The 19,873-nt window shown below is 36.3% G+C and overlaps 1 protein-coding gene across 3 annotated transcripts in view; it reads left to right on the forward strand.

Annotated features, from left to right (window-relative positions):
* Positions 1 to 19,873, forward strand: part of SLC24A2 (solute carrier family 24 member 2) — a 112,842-nt gene that overhangs the window by 37,847 nt on the left and 55,122 nt on the right. For all 3 annotated transcript variants that reach the window (XM_050329215.1, XM_050329217.1, XM_050329216.1), the window contains exon 3: positions 19,215 to 19,253. In XM_050329215.1, coding sequence (XP_050185172.1) covers positions 19,215 to 19,253 — 39 coding nt within the window. The remainder of the gene's footprint in view (positions 1 to 19,214; positions 19,254 to 19,873) is intronic.

Below are 19,873 nucleotides of genomic sequence, written 5' to 3' on the forward strand. Positions count from 1 at the left end.
CAAAGCAGGGCTTTGTCTGAGCACTCCCCTAGGTGACAAATCTGGGATTCTGCCTTCACTTGGAAACAGCCCTGACCAAAGTGTATAGATTGGCAGGTAAATAATCCCATTTTAAAGAAAATGTTAATAAGTTACAGTGTACTGAGGCAAATTCGGTAACTATCATGTGGAAAATCTGGAGGTGCTTTACTGAGGTAAATGGAATTGTTGTCAGGTGCACAATTGTTTGATATCTAAGTAAACTTGTGATTTACATTGTTTAAATAAAAAAGTAGATATATTGAGGGAAGAGACCTTTCTTCTTATGGAGCTAGGATTAGGCTCCCTTATCTCCCATCAGAGCAGAAATCTAGATACGGAGGGACGTAAGAAATGGATATTCTTGCACAGTGTGGGAATCATTTTTCTCTTTAAGAAGTATATGAATGAGTTTCGAGGCTTTTGAGAGAAAAGTGCTGTAGTACCCAGAAAGCTATGTTAGTGCAAGCAGGAATTGTCCAAGGATGAATGTATGCTTGTTCCAATAGAAGAAATTGAAGGAAGGTCTTATTCCCTCTCTTCTGCCAGGCAAAGTTATGGCCCTGCTGTGTTCCAGCAGATCACAAGGAGATGTCACAAATTTGCCTGGTCAAATGCCAGATCCTGATTATCCTTTCCATTTGCATAAGGGATAGCACAGCTGATCTAAGCTGACTGTAAAGCACCTCTGGTAAGAGCGATTTGGATAGCCTAAGGATCTTATATTTAAATGCGGTTTAAGTACACTACTAATTTTATTCCGTTTGAAGCAAAGATGTTTCTGCAAAGTTACTTAGAACCTATGTAACTCATCGGGCATGGCAAATTCCATGTACAAGTGGAAGTGAGTTTTCATAATTGTTTCTGTAGATCCTTCAAAGGACTGTAGGGACAGTTTGCAGTCATCTGCAAACCTGCTATTCCTCTCTGGTTCTTATCATCCATGTGGTATAAGCAGCAGGTCAGTGTTTGCCCCAAATCCACAGAGGACTACCCCCTGTTCTCACTTCAGTGGTTTATAGTCATCTGCAGTAGAAGGCCTTAGCAAAATTTCTGCTATGTTAGTCTAATCTGCTGATTTACGTAGATATTCATCGTAGTAAGATATAGGACAGGGGAATAGGACACAACAAAGAGAAGTCTCCAGAAATTATGGGACTCCTGCCTTTGGTTGTGTGTAGATGTACAAGGGATGCTATGAGAATCAGTACACAGCAAGGAAAGAAGCCTCATTAATCACAGCATGGGTGTGGCCTTCCACTGAGATTTGGCGTAATCCTTCTAGGATTTATGCAAAAGTCTTTTAATAATAAAACATTGGAAGGAGCAACTACTGTTACCTCTTATCCAGAAAGAAATTTTGAATGAAGAATACTGTAAAATAGATGGGAGTACTTCACAAACCACTTGACAGATTTGTGAAATGCAGGTGAAACACAGCAGCCATGTGGCAATGTACTACAATAGAGTGTGGCAATGTAAATAAAAATAAAGAAAAATATCACACTCTTCAGTAAATATTGAATATAAACCAAATAGCTCCAGTTTTCCCAAAAGTTTCTTGGCCTCTCCCTGTCTCAAATTTTTGTGTTGTTTTACAATGAACTGTAGCTGTCTTTCAGCGAGGCAGAAATAAAGGGATTTTCCTTGATAGACTGAGAGAATTAAAGGCATTAAAATCAATAGAAGTTTAGTTTTAATACTTCAGGAGCAGACATAGTGGTTTTCAGTCCACTTTTTGAAAAATGTTTTGTAAAATAAATACACAATCATTACAGTTATTTACATAAGGGTTAAAATAAACGAAATTACTGAAATTTGCTCCTGCAAGCCCTCTGACTGAAAAAAAGCAAGGGTTTGGTGTTTGAATAAAGGTACTTTATTTTAGCTTGCACTGTTAAAATATTTTTTTTATTTTGTGTCATTGAGACAAAACCTGGAGTATCTAATCTGAAAAATGTGGAAAATCATATAGTTGTATCCTTAACAAGAGCTTATAATATATTCTCTATCAATTCAAACTCACTATGCTCGTTCATTTTGAATACTCCTCAAACATGCAGATAGTGAGCACTATTTGATGAGAACAAAAATTATAAACATGGTGAAGATATTATTTCTATCCCCTCTCAATTCATCCTCCAAATAAACTTTCTGAACCACCAGTTTTTGTAATCTAAGACTTTCTGACACATATTTTCATTTGACGTGGTGGGTGGTACTTAAATAGCAGCTGGCATGAAATAAGGTAAAAGGGAAAAATAATAAAATCAGCATTACTTAAGATCAACCCTGGCCTGTTGTTAGACTCAAGCAAAAGATGTCTTCACTGCAGATTCTGTTTATTGCTGCAGTGCCCATCTCTAATATTGTAGTTACATTTTACCATGGAAACAGACTTATCTTTTTTATTTCCAGTTATAATCACTGTTGTTTGGTTGACTTATCTGTCAAGCCTTTCTAATTGTTATTTTCAGATTACAGTTGTGCATAGTCTTGTAAGTTAAACTTTTCCAAAGACGGAAAAGGAAAAAAAGTTAAAATTAAAGAAAATGCGAAGAAATAGTTTGTCAAAATGGGGACTTGGCAATTAAGTGAGAAACAGTGCATAATCTTATTGAATGGCTTAATTTTAACCACATTTACTAGAAGGACAAAAGAACAGTATTTCTGTGACTCTGAAATAGTAAAGTTTTGGAGATAAAAAAAAACAGACACCAATTTTGGAGACATTGATGAGTGCCATTACAGCGTAATGAATACATTGCCATTTTTCCTGTCATTAGATTACGATTATTTTGAGATATGTATAGGAAACCTCATGTCTGAGAATACAATGCCACATTTATAAAAACAGTGCCATAAACTGTTTTCATTCTGAAGAATGAAAGCTTCTTTTTCAACATAGATTAAATAGCCTGCTGTTGGGGGTAGCAAATGTGCACTTATTTGCTTATGGCAGAAAAGCTCTGATTATCACCTGAGATTTTAGCACATATTCTAAGGTCGCTATTTATACATTTGTGTTCGGCCCTACTTGATGTACCAAAAGAATATAAAGTCTATTTCCACTTCACTGAGCTAAAAACATATAGCTAGGATGCAAAATGGCAACCTCCAAAGAACATTAGCTAAAAAGTTACGTTTAATTGAGTTTTATTAGTTCGTAAACAGGCCTGTTATGATGAGCAAAAAAATGTGACCTTAAGTAGATTCTGAATGAAAGTGAAAAGAATAAAAAAGAAACAAATGCTTTTGGAGAACATCCAGCCAATTGCATGGAGCAGTAGTAACTAGTAGTAAGTGGAGCAGAGATGGCCATGGGAGTAGTGTGGCTGATACATTTTGCAGCAGGTGAAATACTGCAAACAAGTAAAAATATAAAAAGGCTAGTGGAATTTTAACCTTTAGTTAGTGTATTTTAGGCTAGTGTATTTTAACCTTTCTCTTAAAGAATGAAAAATCCTTTTAACAGAGAAGACATTTTCAAATATTTAAAGCGTGACACTGATATAACATGTTATAAGAGTGGAAGAAGTTTCCGGGATTTATATTCTTTTATAACAGATGCCGAAACATAGAAAATTGTCTTATAGAGAATGATTTCTTCAACCCTCTTTATACCACTAAGGAAGCTTCATGCTGAGCATTTAGACTGGAGACAGATCAAAATGCAGATGCTTTATTTGGTTACCTTAATAGCTTAATAGGCTTTACGGATTATTACTCTCACAAGCCTTTTTGAGCTTATAAAATCCTGATATATTTGCTATTAGAAATTATGAGCTCAGTACCAAAAACTCTTACTTGCATGAGCCCCTTGGTGAATTGCCTGACCTTTAAGGCCTTGCAAGGCCACCATCCTGTGCTTACAAAAACATGGAAAGTTCAAGAAATTCCCAAGGAGAGCCAGTTAGGTTATAAAACTATCTTATTCCATTCCACTTAGTCCTTTCCTAAAAATTTTTGCCCCATTTGCATTCATGCCGTAGCTAACTGAAAAGCAAATGGATTGTATGAGGTAGATGTTAATCAAAACTGTACTTATTTAAAAACTGTGGAGTTGGATGATACTGGCAGGAAAGAGGAGTCTCCTCACTTGGAGCAGGCACAGTGCAGGAGTTTGTAGGAGTATCAAAGTCTGTTCTTTCAATTTCAGAAAACTAGCTCCTCATAGGCAGGCACAAATCTACTCAACAATACATCTCCTCTAGTTTGCCATGGTTTTCCCAGGGATTAAGTTACACTGCCACTATCCCCTGAACTGCTGGGTGACCATCCCCTTGTGTATTCTAGCCCTGCTTTTTGTTTTGCTTTATGATGTGGATTTTTTCATATTAGACCAAGTCTTCTTGACCATTAAGCTGATAGACCATTAAGTCTCTTATGTTGTCATCCTTGGTCCAAAGTTAATGTTGATGGAAGTTTTGCTTTTTGACTACATTTCTGTCTGGAGCTGTTGCAGCTATAGTGTTAAAACATCTGTGAAGTTACTTGAAAAGGTGTAATGAGGAGTTTGTTATGAAAACTATGCACAAACTGATAATTCTTCAGTGTCCAGGGCTCTCTAGTTGACAGGCTGCTTCTTTTAACACTGAAGCTGTTTGTTCTTTCAATGTTTCTATAGCTTTTCCTCCAGATGTTTCTCTCATTTAGTGGTGTAGTTCAGGAAAGAGATAATTACCAACAATCGCTGCAAGAATTTCTAGCTTAAGTAGCATAAATGTGTACATTTGGAGTGTATCGACAGGAGTCATAATTGCATCTCTCCATGATACTTACTCAAAACTGAGAGTATTTCATCTACAGTAAACAAATGCATTGCCAGCATCATGATTTTTAGTAGTTGTGTCGATCTCTTGTGATGAAGTGAGATTTGCACTGCATGGTATTTTCCACTGAGGTATTTAAAGTTCTGTCAGATATTTCAGACTGCAGCAAAGGTCTTATGTAGCTCTTAGTCCTGAGATTAGTGACAGACCTTGCAGAAAAAACTGGCAGTTTTACAGAAAAACACAAGATATGAATATGTTAGTGCTAGAATCCTTCTCAAATTAAAAAAAAAAAAAAAAAGCAAGACTGATTCAGAGAGTATTAGGGGAAAAAATTACACAATCAAACAGTCCATCTTCTGAGAGTATCAATCTGAAGACCAGAACAGAACGAGAGTAAGAATCTGTGATCAAACCTTTTCTGCAGGACATTGTGAAACCTTGTTCGTTAAGTGGGATTATTTCTGTTTAACATCCTACAATTGTAATTATGTTTAAAGGACTATTATAAAGGCATAGGAAAAGGTTCATTTTTGTTCATTTGCGTGATTTAGTCACCTATTAGTTAAAGCTGAAGTTTCACTTAGAAGAACCTAAGAAACTAAGAAAAAACAACTATGAAGAAGCCAATACCTTCTCCCTGTAACTTTTTTAAACGACCCTTAGTCTTGCTGCAGCCATTGCTGAAAATATTTGCTGATGCCTTGGGGAAGATAAATAAAAAAATGTGGGGTATAATGTATAAGAAGAAGGTTTGCTTCTAACTATATGCTAGACTAGCTCTTGCATGTGACTATACCACCACTTTCAGCTCTTTAAAGCAGAAATGAAACTTGCTTGCTTTAACTTGTTTAATCCTAATAAGTGGCTTATGTCAATCTATGTTTCAAGGTTGTCTTTACAAGGATAAAGCAGCAAAAATAGCATTTTATAAATAAAACCAAGATTCATCTTCATGGTTTAGTTACTTTCTGGAATCAGAAGAATTTGTAGGTATTAGACACTAGGCATTACTTTGCATAAATAATAAGTAAGGCATATTTAGAGGAGATAAATGACCCAGCAGATGAAATCCTTTTTCTCATCAGTAAAAAGCAGTTCATAGAATTTGGATCACAGAGCAAGATTTCTCTTCAACTAATTAAAGAAGGGAGCAAATGAATTAAGAAAATCTAATGTATTTTTTCTAAAAAACTCAGACATGCAGACATCACAATAAACTGTGAGGTCCTAGATAACAAAACAAAGAGCAGAGATTATTCTAATTTTCCTTTCTGTACAGGGCTACACATTTTGAGAGACAAAATATCTGAAATAATTAACCAGATTAGTACTCCAATTTACCTGTTGAAAGAATTACATGAAAATTGATAATGAAAGATTTGCTGCAAAGCCTTTAAATCACTCTATTTCAATTAAATACCAAGCAGGGTGGAAATTCATAGTGCAGTAATGCCAGTGAAGAAACTCGCCTTTCTAAGTAAATCCACATTGTCACATCAGATTTTCACAGTTCTGTGCAACCCAGCTTCTGTTTGCAGAACTTGTGATGAAAGTGGTTGAGTTTTGTTTGTTTGGAACATTGCTACTCCTAGTTCTTTGGTGTTCTGATTTACTCAGTTGTAAGGTGCACTGTCTTTCTATTATTAGGTTTCCACAGTACCTTTCTCAGAGACATACAAAAGTCATTTTGTTGGGTATTCTTTCATGGTCCTGGAAGGCATTAAGTTAACTTGTGCCACAAATGTTTCATGATCACTATGATTTTTATAGAAAAAAATGCAGTCTTAGATCTAAAGATTAGTTTTACTTGGCAAGTCGTAGTAGGAAAGATTTAGCCAACAGGTCGACATTTCTCTGGAAGATTTCTGTCCTGTGTTTCTGAGCGGTGAATAACAAAAATTCAGTGTATTCCCCCAAGAAATCAATGGTTAGAATTCAGTCTGCCCCTGTAACTGCTTCTTGGGTAGAAAAGAAAGCCCTTATAGACAGAATTTTCAGGCAGTCATTTGATGTTTTATTTAATAAGAAGATAGATAAGAGAAATGTACCACTGATACTGTGGGTAGCACATTTTCTTCAGGCTCACAAAAATTTGTACTTTCTGTGTTTTGGCAGCATTTTTGCCTTTTTTAGTTTTACATTTCTCAACTTGTTTTCATCCAAGATACCATGTCATTGTCTGTGGTCTAAACCAAAGGATGAACCTTTTCTGTATTAATACAATTGTAAATAAAGCTTTTATAGCTGTGTTAGCCAACTTATTTGCATCAGTGGAATTAATATGCGTAGCTTTTCCACAGGACTGATGAGGCTCTAGAGAGCAGTTTTTCCATAGGGTGTACAAAAGCTTTGACTCTATGCTGGCTTTTCGGTCCAAAGTCTTTGGTGAAATCACCAGTCCATTTCCATGCAAATCTGTGTTTTGCTATTCTACAGCTGTGCCCAGAAAATTGCTAGGGATGGGCAATGCTCCGATAGAGTCTGTTAGTACACTAAAATCTGCTATCACACTGGTCAACTCTGGAGTCCTTTTTTTCACAGATGGCACTATTAATCCAGCAGACAGGAACAGTTCTTGTTTATACCCAACCTGAAGAAGCTTTCTTCTAGAAATGAGACATGAGAGGGTTTGAATCCTGTTATAGTTCCTGCTTTGCCATCCTTTAATGAGCTCAGAGTGTAGTTTATAATGTTGTCCTTACTTGCCTGTGACTGACTGTGGTGGTGGCCAAGAGTAAAAACAGTGAGTGGTGTGGCGTGTGGCTGAGCCACAGCGTGACTGCTCTCAGGGTGTGTAAAGCTGCTCTGGATACTGCTAAAACAAGAGTGGCCAGGCAGTCCTTTATCTGGGAGAAAAAGCAGCACAACTCACCATAATTTACTATGGCACTAGGAAAGCAATTTTAAACATGTACTATTTTTTCAAACAGCTGTTGATGTGAATGTTAACAAACATAGGTGTCATATGAAGTGACATAAAGGCTTTTACAAAAATATTTAGGCAATTGATCTTGTTGGAGCTGTTGAACTCCCTAGATCACCAATGCAGTCTGATCTGGCTTGTCAGGGTAAGTAACTGGATCTCGAGCCCCCGTCTTCTCAGCTCTGAGTGTTGCATGTCAGAGACATGTGACTTGAAACTGCACCAAGGTCTTGAAATCTTTGCATCAGGCTGTTTTCTGGGAGAGGTTCCAGGCTGAGCTGGCAAAATCCCGACAATTTGCAAGGTGGAGGTAGATCCTGACTATATAACTGCAAAAGCCGCTGTCAGGAAAGGTCTGGGAGAAGGTGTAAAATAGAAGCACATCCTAAAGATAAACGATAACTCAATATGGAGGCAGTAACATCCAGAAAGAGAGAATTTTTATTTAGTAGCTTATGATGGTTAGTACTTTAGTGATTCTTATAGCTGCAAATGCAGAGGGATCTGTTAGCCAGTAGAATTTTGAGGGTGGCAAATATTTGTATTGCAAAACATGTTTTATTTTTACTGTATTTTGCTTTGTATGTAACAAATTAAGAGATGGACACCTTTTTTGAGTGTTTGGAATAAATATCACATCTCTTCCTGCATGTGCAACCAGATCCTGCTCTCAATTAATTAGTTTTATGCTAATCCCATGGAATAAATTCATAGTGGTGTGAAACCACACTTTAAGTGAGGCTTTTTTGTTATTTTGATCTCTTGGAGGTTTTCCATGGCAGTATGCCCTGTGCTTGTTATTTCTTTAGTAAGATCATGATTTTACCTCACCTTCTTAATGTTTATCATGTAATTGCTAAATCTGTGTGAACCAGAATGAAAAGATTTTTGATAATTCAGATTTGACTAGAATATTGAAAAACATGAATAGTTTGAGAGCAGATTATTGTGATTGTATGTAGAAAAGTTCAGTTTGCAAACAGAACACTTAACAGTGACAGTTCTAATGATACTTTCCTGTTCAGTAAGCATAGTTTTGAATCAAAAGGAAAGAAAATACTTCTTTTCTGAAGATATATTTCTGAAGATATATTTTCTTCAGATAAGAAAATATATCTTCAGATATTTCTATAGATATGCACAGCAGAACTGCAGGAATACTATTTATGAAGCATATTAAAAATTTATGTACACAGAGATAGCTACAATAAAATTGCCAGTAAAGCAAACAGGAGGCAGACAGACTATGGGAGTTTTAAGCTGTCTTTCTTCTTGTTCTGGCCACACTGTTTTACAAATGGAAAGAAACATTACAAGATTCAAATACATTTATTCTTTTTATTCCCCTGGTCAGCACTGCCAGCATAAAAGCTCATTATCATGAAAGACCATATATAAAACCCCATATAATAAAAAGTGACTGAAATTCAAAAAATCCTGATTGGAGACTCACAAACTCACACATGTAAGAATCATGTTTACTGACAATTTAGCTTGATAGAGACAGAGTTACCTGAATTTCAAGTGAATATTATGAAGAAAATCATGTGTACATTGTTTACTGAAGTTTTTACATGCTTGTAGAATGATTACAGAATCATGTTGAAATATAAATATGTTGATTCATAGCAATAGGAATTTTCTAATTTATGGCTTACTTCCAGACAGAAGCAAAGCATATAATGTCTTCTGGCTTATCTTGCCCTAAAGTTTTCTTTTTATGATTAATTTAGTTGTATATAAAGTTTATCTTGGGGAACTAAGTTGTTCCCTCCTGGAACAGCCAGATTTTTGTAGATCCAGCCGTATGTGCATTCCCTGAAAACAGAGGTTTTCTTTGAGATGTCATTAAAGTCAAAAACATGGCAACCTAGAATGTAGGCACAGGAACTATTAAAGAATCAGTAAATATTTATACTAAGGCACAGAAAGTATTCTTATTTGTTTTAATGGAATTCATACCCAGTCTATTTCATTATGAGGGCCCAGCTTTGCTGTGCAAGTTCAAGTCTTAGTTTCAAATTCCCTCTGTCTTGGTGACTTCACTTAATGTAAGGGTGTAGTTTTTGTTAAAAACTTTCTCTGATCTTTCCATTTTGTGTACCTGTTATACTGAAGAAAACCTAGTTTGGCTGAACAGTATTGAAAGCAGTGGGGTGTGACAGTGGTAAATGCAGAGAGTTATGACCACACTTCTTATTGAAAGCAGATAGCTGAAACACTAGGTACATCTCTCTCAGGTACAAAGGTGTGCCAGTTCCTGAACCAGAAGTGCCCTTGGTGGGCTGGGTTTCCATGGGCATTGTGTTATGCGCCTGCCAAAGAGGTAGGAGAAAAAAAGGCCATAGGAGAGTCCAAGATGAAAGAACTACAGATTATGGGAGAAAAGTCGTGAGAGGAAAAGACCTCACTGTAGTCACAAATTCCTTGTGAGGGGAAGTGAAGGAGCAGGCACTGATCTCTTCTCTGTGCTGACCAGTGACAGGATCTGAGGCAATGGCCTGAAGTTGCATCAGGGGAGGTTTAGGTTGGATATTAGAAAAAGGTTTTTCACCCAGAGGGTACTTGGGCACTGGAATAGGTTTCCAAGGGAAGTGGTCACAGCACCAAGCCTGACAGCAGTTAGGACACATTTGGATGATACTCTCAGGCAGATGGTGTGAGTCTTGGGGCTGTCCTGTGCAGGGCTGAGTTGGATTTGATGATCCTTGTGGGTCCCTTCCAATTCAGGGTATTCTGTGATTCTGTGATTCCATGACAGAGGCAGACTGCATTTGAGGAATAACTGTTGGCTAAAAGGAGGCTTACAGCTGAGAGTAATGGCATGGTCTTATGCTTGTGACTCCTGCAGTCCTTAGAGAAACCAGACTTTATTTTTTATTGTAGTGGAACGGAATTACATAAAAGATGGATGGAGTTACTATGAGTTTCTCTTCTCTCTCTAATTCAAAGACCTTGCAGACTATGATTTTGACTGGTGTCCAGAGTAACATTTTTCAGCAAAAGTCTCCAAGAAATTTCATTTTTGCAATGAAGATCTCCTGGCAGCTTAGAGGTGAAGAAATGCATTTGTCATAGGCTGTAAATAGGAAAGAGAGGTGGAAGGCAGATACAAGCCTGAGATACGACCACTGGCTGCTTAGGCTGCCACCCTCACTACTTCACCATGAACTGTCTCATGTAGCTATATTCTTCTATTACACCCTTCCATGATTCTGTCTTCCCTAGCTCTAGCACATCTGCTTCCCCCAGTGCCTTATTCTCTTTGATGACAAGGGGAATTATCCTTGAAGCTGTACGTTTAAAATATTAATTAGGAAGCTGTTCTGGGAGGATTGAGCTTTGCGGAGGAGAGCAATAGAGCTGCTGCTTCTGCATTGGCATTAGGTTGCCTGCAGGCATCTGGTTCATAGCTATAGGGATAAAGCAGCAATAGGAAAGGCAGTGTGAAACAGCAGACTAATGGAGGATGGTGACTGCAAAGATTTTCTGACTATCCTTTGCTATGCCATATAGGACATAATTTCCCAAATGAGGTGTCCAAACACTGAGAACCAAAATGGGGAAGGTCTGATTTAAGGTCTTGATGTTGTAACTCTGCATTTAGAACAGTGTTGTTCAGGTTTTTCTGCCTCAGTTTCATCTCTTGGCTCCAAAGGAGTTAGAAGTAAACTGGTATGTGTATACTGCAGATTCTCCTGAATATGTGCGTGGTGCTCTGCAGAATCCCCGCATGCAGAGATGCTCTTGATTTCAGAGCCACAAATCTTACATCCCTTTCATCTCAAGGACAAGCAGAACACTGTAGTAAATAGTTAAAAGGCAGTAGTAATCAGAATAAGATAGAAGCTGATGTAGTCCTCTTTTTTCTTCACTTAGTTTGAAGAAAACTATTTGGTCTACTTTATGGTTGTAGATGAAATTTGGAAATTCTGACTTACTTTTCTGTCCCCAGCTCTATCAGGCACACTGGCAATACAGTGCTGGTTTCTTATCTGCAGGTTGTTCCGTAAAATTTCTTTTCTATTTCTTCTTAACAGATTTTCTCTCTATACCCAGTGGATATAAGACAAAACCTTAGATGTAATTTCCATGTTTCATATAATAAAAAGGACCTAGGAGGCAGTTGTAAAAAAGCTGAAAATGTTTATCTGGAGGATGAATATGGTGGCAGATGGTATTCATTATCAGTTATAAGGACAGTGAGCCTGAAATACTATTCAGTCAAATAGGCAAAATTAACATTTTTTTTTAGTAATACTTTGTTTTGTCTGGGATTTAATGTCTAATTTCACATTTTAAAACTGAGACCATGTAATATAATCCAGTTAGTGGGTGAATAAAAAAAAATTAAACCATCATATTTTCATTGGTTATTCTTTTACAATGTTGAAGAATCAATCTAATATCTTGTGGGATGTAAAAAGCACAAGTGTTCTGTGTGCTTTGGTTACATGAATTCTCATATAATCTTGTAAACCCATAGTCTCAGATCTGTTAGAAATATAAATTGTCCAAAAATTATTTTAAAAATAATGAAACATTGTCAGAGACACTTTTCAGTCCTTTATCTATAGCTAGTGGAGATGCTACTCTCAAAGAAGTTCTACTTTGTAGTTTATGGGAATGAACATCTATGTTGTGTTCAGAAGGAGATGGAAAGCCCAAAGAGCACAGTTAATTGCTGAAGATAGGGCAGCCGTACCTGCTCCTAAAGCAATCATCCCTCTTCATAAGAACAAAGTTCTTTACAAACAGTGTCTCTATTCCTAGTTTACACAGGGGAAATGAAGGAACAGAAACCAACTGCTAGATTTTGCCTATGATGTAAACTTGACACCCATAATTCTGCAACCAAGAGCTGCTGGTGTGTTCCCAGTGGCTGAGGATGTTATGTTTTGAAGCTCAGTTATCTGAAACATTTGTACCTTAATCCTAGTTGTATTTGTGATGCTTTCCTTTATCCCTGCTTTCTTGTTTTTAAAAAAATATGTGAATTAGACCACCTTAAATGTTATTAGTGTTTCATGGAAAAGGCAGTCCCGCAGGATAGATACAGCACACCAAGGCTTTCCCTTTGTCTCATTTAAGGTACAGTGTTCTACCTTCTATTCTTTGTCCCATTCTGACACTGTGGGAAACATTAACCCTTAGCAATGCTTAGCTAGCTTTCTGGGTATTATTCGTCATTTTATATGCCCCTCCCACATTTGATTATATTCTTTTTGCCATCCCTATCCTGAGAGCTAGATCAGGCATGACTTTCTGCCAGTTGACAATAAAGTCAGCAGAGATCCTGGTGGCAAAAAAGGCCCTTGGAGGGGAAAGGCAGTCATGAAATAAGATAAGTGAGAAGAGCTTGGTGAAACAGAGATGTGACCAGGGTGGCTGAGGATGGGCTGATTTGGCATTTCCTCCCTATGGGCAGTGCAGGCTCATTTCTTCTCTGCAGTGGAGATACCTGTGTCCTTCAGGATCTCCAGGTTGTTGGAGATGGGAAGGCAGAGAAACTGCAGCCTTTTTGCCCTCGTGATGAATCCTCTGCAGTATACAGCCAACTAACTGCAATGGAATTTATTCAGGAGTTGCAAATCAGCATAGCAACAGCCACAGTTGAGATTTGTCAAACACTTTCCTCCCTGGGAGTTGTTATGACTACTTTAAAGGCAAACTCTAAAACCTCTCCATAATCTGTAGTAGATCCTTTTTATAGTTAGGTAAACAGAAGTCCTAGGAAATGCTTTTTTTGATGGCTTCTTACTACATCACTGACACTTGATTGAGTTGTAAAAAATGAAGAGCAGACATCTCCTGTCAGTAGTCTCTAGGGTGTAGTTGGAGTTCAGCTGAAAACCTTCCCAGCCCCCTTCATAGAATTTTCACCTTGTTTCATGGGTTGATTTTAATGCCAAAATTTCTTAAATTTTGAGAACTTATTCTTGGAACACTCACTAATGCTTTCCCTTTTAATGCTGTTGATGAAGTAGCAGCATTTTAAAGACTTAAAATCCAGGTATTTTAAAGTTAGCTACATAAATCCAAAATGAAGTACTTAAACTGTCACTTATGAACAAATGTTTTGTGTGCATATAATGACCACTAAGTACCTAGTTTAAATTTTTTAAATTTATTTTTTAAAGGATTCTTTTATCCTCCTGAAAGTTATACAGGCATACAGACCGTGGTGCTAAATTATGTGACTCAAAAAATAGCAAAAGGTCACTTCATTGGTAAGTCTTGGAATGAGGATAAGAGGACAACTTAAAACTGCATAATTACTTCTGACACTAAGGTGATTAAAACCTCATGAAGTCTTTAAGCTTGAGCTAGTACATTGCCACCCTAAGCCAAAGATACCTGACTTTAAGCAAGTTCAGAGAAGGTAAGAGACATGGGACAGACTCTTTCTTACATATGTTGAATAACTAAACACCATATGATTGGTGTTTATAGACTGACTGGGAAAGCCTTATTTCATACAATGGGATGTACCAATATCTGAAATTAAATCAGTTGACCTAACTTTAGCATGTGATTTAGCAACTGATGGCTTAAACTATCAATTTGTCACTGCTTGAATCACCTAAGATGCATCTCTTCTGAACACTTATGAGGATTCACTATGTGTCTGCACATTAGATAATTGCATGAACAGACTGACATAAAAGAGACAACTGATCTGAATTAAGAAAGCTATTCTGCTTTGTCTGGTGCTACAAATTTCACACTAAGTGCCTGAAAACAAGCAGTTGTAATTGGAGCTGGATATTCCAATTTCATGGTCCAGGTTAATGTCTTTGGAAGTTCAAGTTCAAATTTGATAAATTCTTCATTGTTATGAGTAAAGCAAGCTTACAACCTCAGTTTAATTTTGGATGTGGTTCTTGTGAATCATACTTGTTTCTTCAAGAACACAGAAATCTGTTTCTTTAGGTAGAACACCCTCTTTTATTTTACTTTTAGGAAAGAGGTAAAAGGAAGAAAGAAGGCAAAGTGAAAGAGAATTTTAGTTTATTATTCTACAGTGTGCTTAATAAAGCTTTTTCTTCACCTGTTTTAACTAAGATCCAAAATCCTGTGTTAGTTCACAGTCTGGATTCAGATACTGATCTACTAAGCGGTGATATCTAAGCTAAAATCCATACCATCAGTTTACTATACCTTAAATATAGTAATACACCCCTACAGCTACTTGCAGCCTTTCTACAAAAAGAATCTAGAGAGTGGAGTAATGAAGTGCATTACCTCCAGTTAGAAACCTCTACTGGCCCCATTGCAGCACCTGACAGAGTTTCTGTAGATTGTGATAGTGATGATCAACTTTTATTTCATGGATATCTAGAAGAATTTTAGTTTAAATATATTGAGACCACTAGGATTTACTCTTTTCAGCCAACCATATAAAGCCTACACATCAAATAGGCTAAGGTTATGACTTTGTTTTGTTTTGGGATATTCACAGAAAGGAACTCTAAGGGATTCTAATTTCATAAAATCCAAAGATGTATGTATTAAGAGAATTAGATAAAATAATATCTTTATTTTTTTGTTCCTTCACTGGGCTCATTAGGCTTATTTCTGTAATCTGGCTAGATGAATTTATTGCTTGGATTTTAGTTATGCCTTAATCTGATTTACCATATAATTTCAAATAAATGCAGAACAGTTCTATTTCATGTTCGTTACTAGCACTCTTTAGGATACTGCTTTTTAGAAATTACCTACATTGTTGTAGGTTAACTAGATTGACTTCAGTGGCTGCCCTTGAAATGTATCTCATTTTCTGTAGTTCAGTCTAACAAAAAAAACCCCAGAACTTAAGTGCAAGTGTCTTGCAAAGATTAGAGAATCCTAGAAAAATGCTTCAAGAAAATTTATATCCTGTAATTTACTTCAGGACTGACGAGCAGTGACTCGCTGTTAGTTGCAGTTTCCGGATTCCACTTTTGAAAACAGGCAGGAGAGAGCGCAGCAGAAGTACTTCACTATAAAACATTTTGAGACAATTAGGCAAATCCCAATCTGGTCAATATTATATAATTGGAGACACGATACTGCATTCAACACTACTGGCAGCCACCAAACATCATGAAATGCCATTATTCCCATAGAAGCAGGCTGGGTTTTGTATTTTGTTTTGTTTTGTTTTGTAATATCTTTTAGTTAGTATACTTGGAAAATATCAATCAGAAAAGATATATGAACCACACTGTAGAAAGGGTGTTGAAATCCCATTACAGTTTTATCCACCGTTGTTTGACAACCTGCTTTTCTCTCGTTAGGAGAAGAGAATGGGTGATCCAGTTCACTGATTATTTATGGCTATTGATCCTGTAACACAGAAGCTTCATCTAGAGCAACAACTGCTAGACCTGCAGGCAGTCAGCTCTCCAATTCTGGTTTTGGATACTCAGTCTAATAGATGATTCAAGTTACTAGCTGTCCTTTACTAACAAGGGTAATTCTCTATCAAACACCTAGAGTTGTTTATACATTCTACTCCTCCTTGGCTTTCATGATGCCCCTTATTTCAAGGAAAAGCATAGGGAGACTCACCAGATAGTTAGTGAGGCCTCATCCCTTGCATGAATTACTTCAGAAGCTTGTTTTTCAAGAACACATATTCCGAAACAAGGCAAGGAAGTTGTCAGGCTCAGTCACTGATGGATTTGGGTCACTGAGGAAAAGAGATGTGTGAAAAGGATACCATTTCTACATAGCAAGTAGATTTTTTTTTTGTTATTATTCCTGGAATAAAATATTTCAAGAGTTTTAGCTCAAGCAAGCTTGAATATGTGATCATCAACAGAGGCAGGAGGATGTACAAATTCTTATGTGCTGCCTTGGCATACAAAAAATATTTTGTTGAATTCTCTAAAAAATTAGTTATCTTTCTCATGATTAATCATTTTATTACTCTGATAAAAACATAATAGTGGATTGTGCCCCAGATACCTTTGAAGTATACTAGAACGCGTTGTTTTCACTGTGCAGAGTTATAATAAATCCATGGTTTTAAAGAAATTATAGCATGTAATTGCAAAAGATAACTTTTAATAATAAATCCTAGAAATATATATACTGCATAGATGACATGGAACTTTTATCTCTCTTTGACCCTGAGGGAACTAATATGCAACAGTTGCCATGATTTAAGAACAAACTTAACTTACAGAAAATGTGTATTTTCTTTAAAAAATCATTATTGTGTCCAACAATATAGTATTCACTCCCAATACAAAGAAACATCACCATTGTAAGCTTGGACCAATTTTTAAGTGTTGTCTTAAAACTGCATAAAATGCTTGAATACTAAATGTTTCTGAAAGGGAAAAATGATGCTTCAGAATACTTTTCCATGCAGTGTATGATACCAAAATTAAATAACAAAGACCATGTAAATACAAAACTCACTGTAAAAAAAAAGAATTTAATTTGCCATCCTAGTGTGGAAAAATGCCATCAAATACAAAATGTAAGCAGCAACACAACTGAATTATTCACTGCCATAGTTTAAAATACTATTTTAAGGTGTTCTTCCAGAAAGTAATCCAGAAATTACAATTATTCAATATCACAAAAATGTCAAACCATTGTTTACAATCCTGATTTTGAAATGGTGGAGGCATCTCTGCTTTAAAATTCTATTTTTATTCCTGTCTTGACCATTTTTGCTGGAAGGTAACTTGACTGGCAGGTTAAACTCTGGAACAATTGCACTGCTAATCATGTGTGGAAAAAATATTGAAAAAATACATTTAATGGTGTATACATGAAATTTGGCAAACATTAATTCACACTTTTATTTCCTTAATGTATATACAAAATGTATTTCATTATTCTTTTTAATTATCTTCTACTAAAGAAATGATAACGTTAAAAATTACTGTCTAGTTGTTTTTATGTGTTCATGCAGCTTCATGATTCCCTTTCATGTAAATGACAAGTGTCTCCTTCAACACGATATTTTTTCTTGGTCATATGAAAAGTGATATTCTTCAGCCCTTTGTCAGGTAGAAACTATAAATTAATCATTTTAATCAATTATATATTCTCTTTCAATATTAAAAATAAGAAATAGATTTCCTATCTTCAGAAGTTTGAAGTCCCAAATAGTAATTTTTTAAAAAACTTTTAACAAAAAGTTCCCTTTTTGCACATTCATCCAAGTATCATAGACTTGATTTCTGTAACTATAGCCACTGATGGTTAGGAGTCTGCTGTACTAAACTGCTTCCTTAGAGACAAACAAAGCTTTTCCCGGCTTGTCCTTTTTGCTTTCTTGCCAATTTTGCTACAAGATGATTTTTCTTTCCTGTGAAGTTCCCTCAAATTATTCACAAATAAATCATGGATTTGCCAGCTTGTGTGGATTTACATCTGAGAGATACATGAGTATGTATACTATATAACTATATATAAACATTATATAAACATTTTCTAAGATACATCTACTGTTTTAATGACATTTTAGAACACAGATTTTGTATTTTCTGTTTCCCTTTTATTAATTTAAAAGTTCTTTCTGTGATACCTGTCTTCAATAGAGGCATAAAAGGGTTTTTTTCTAACATTTTCTCCCATGAGGGCAGATTTATTTTAGAGATGACAGGTAGTTCCTTGATCAGAACAAGGATCTTTTGATGTCTCATTATATTTTCTTAAGGTTAATATTCACAGCTGTGGTAATACATTTTTGACAAAAAGTTTAGTTCTTGTTATTCTGTTATTTATTATGGAACAGAAAGAATTTACTCTGTCGTCAGTGCTTGCTCATAACTACTTGCCTTCCACTTAACCTTCAAGGTTAATTAATTCAAAAGGCACGTCCAAAAAGTTAGTGTTGATGTCTGTCCAAAAACTAGATTTCACTGAATGGGGGAGATTGTTCCACAGAACAGTTGTGGTGTAATTTGTTTTCTATGTATGACATAGTGCTGAACAGGAGCCTTTGAGATGGAGGAAATTATTTAAGATCCATTTGAAGTCTCTTCCTTCACGGCAGAGCAGTATGTTTCTTGCCCTTAACCAGAGCTGAAAGACCTTTTTTCATTTCATTGCCTAGTCTCTTTCTGCAAAATACCAAGGTTATGTTACTCCTTTTTAGGCTTCTCATGGAACAATTGGTTGATCCTGAGTTTCTTATTGCCTTGTAGTCTTCAGTCCTCACTCTCTCAAACAGGTTGACATGCAGGGAATTTGCTTCCCTGCGTAATTTGCATGAAGTGAACATTGTGATCTGCAGCCCAGCTGCTGTGTACCAGGCCCTGAAATGACAACAGTTCCTGTCCAAGAAACTGACAAGAATAAGACTCCTGCAACACTGCAGTGTGAATTTACTCTGATTTGCTTAATCACTAGGATGATTTAATTTGAGTGGTTCAAAAACCTATCAAAACGGCATTCATAGTATCAGACATCTGTGATGTTCTATTGCCTTCCCATTCTATGTATGCTCCATCTGACACTTCTTTTTGTTCTTTTTCCTATTCATGCAGTCACCTAATGCTGGAGACAAGGATGACCAAACACTGACGGTAGGAAGCAATTATTATGCAACTGAGCATTTGTTTTTTGGGAGGGTGGTGAGGCAAGCCTTACTTTGGTTTGGCCCACATCAACATTTTTCTAAATTACTGGGATTTCTTTCCCTTCCTATGCTGTTATAGAATTTAAATAATTTATTTCCAAAGATAAAGCACTGAACTAATTTTCTAGTTCAGTTTCTATAATTTCTCATTTCTTATGTGTATGACACCAGAGATTAATCCATGTACCATGTATTATTGCAAAATATTATTTTCTTCAGTGTTGTTCCCCTCTAATTGGATTTCAGGATCTTACTAGTCAGCAATCTGTTGGCTGTCATTATCCTTTTTATTGGAACAAGCAGCCAGCCAGTCAAGAAGCAGTCTTACTCTACGGGATATATCAAAGGCATCGATTATTGTACTAGACAATTGCATGGGGAAAAGAACCTCAGAGTATGTTTTGCATTTCTTTAGAAGTAGAGAAGAGATGCTTCTACATTAGATCCATTGCTGTAGATGTCTTTATTGCCTTACCACACTCACAATCTGTTTTTGCAATGAGTACTTAATGGGTTCAACCAAAGCAAGGAGCATATTTCACTTTGACTGGGTACCACTGCCCTTTT

Source organism: Myiozetetes cayanensis, unplaced genomic scaffold (assembly GCF_022539395.1).
Source record: "Myiozetetes cayanensis isolate MyiCay16 unplaced genomic scaffold, myiCay2020 scf4, whole genome shotgun sequence".
In the NCBI taxonomy this organism is placed as follows: Eukaryota; Metazoa; Chordata; class Aves; order Passeriformes; family Tyrannidae; genus Myiozetetes; species Myiozetetes cayanensis.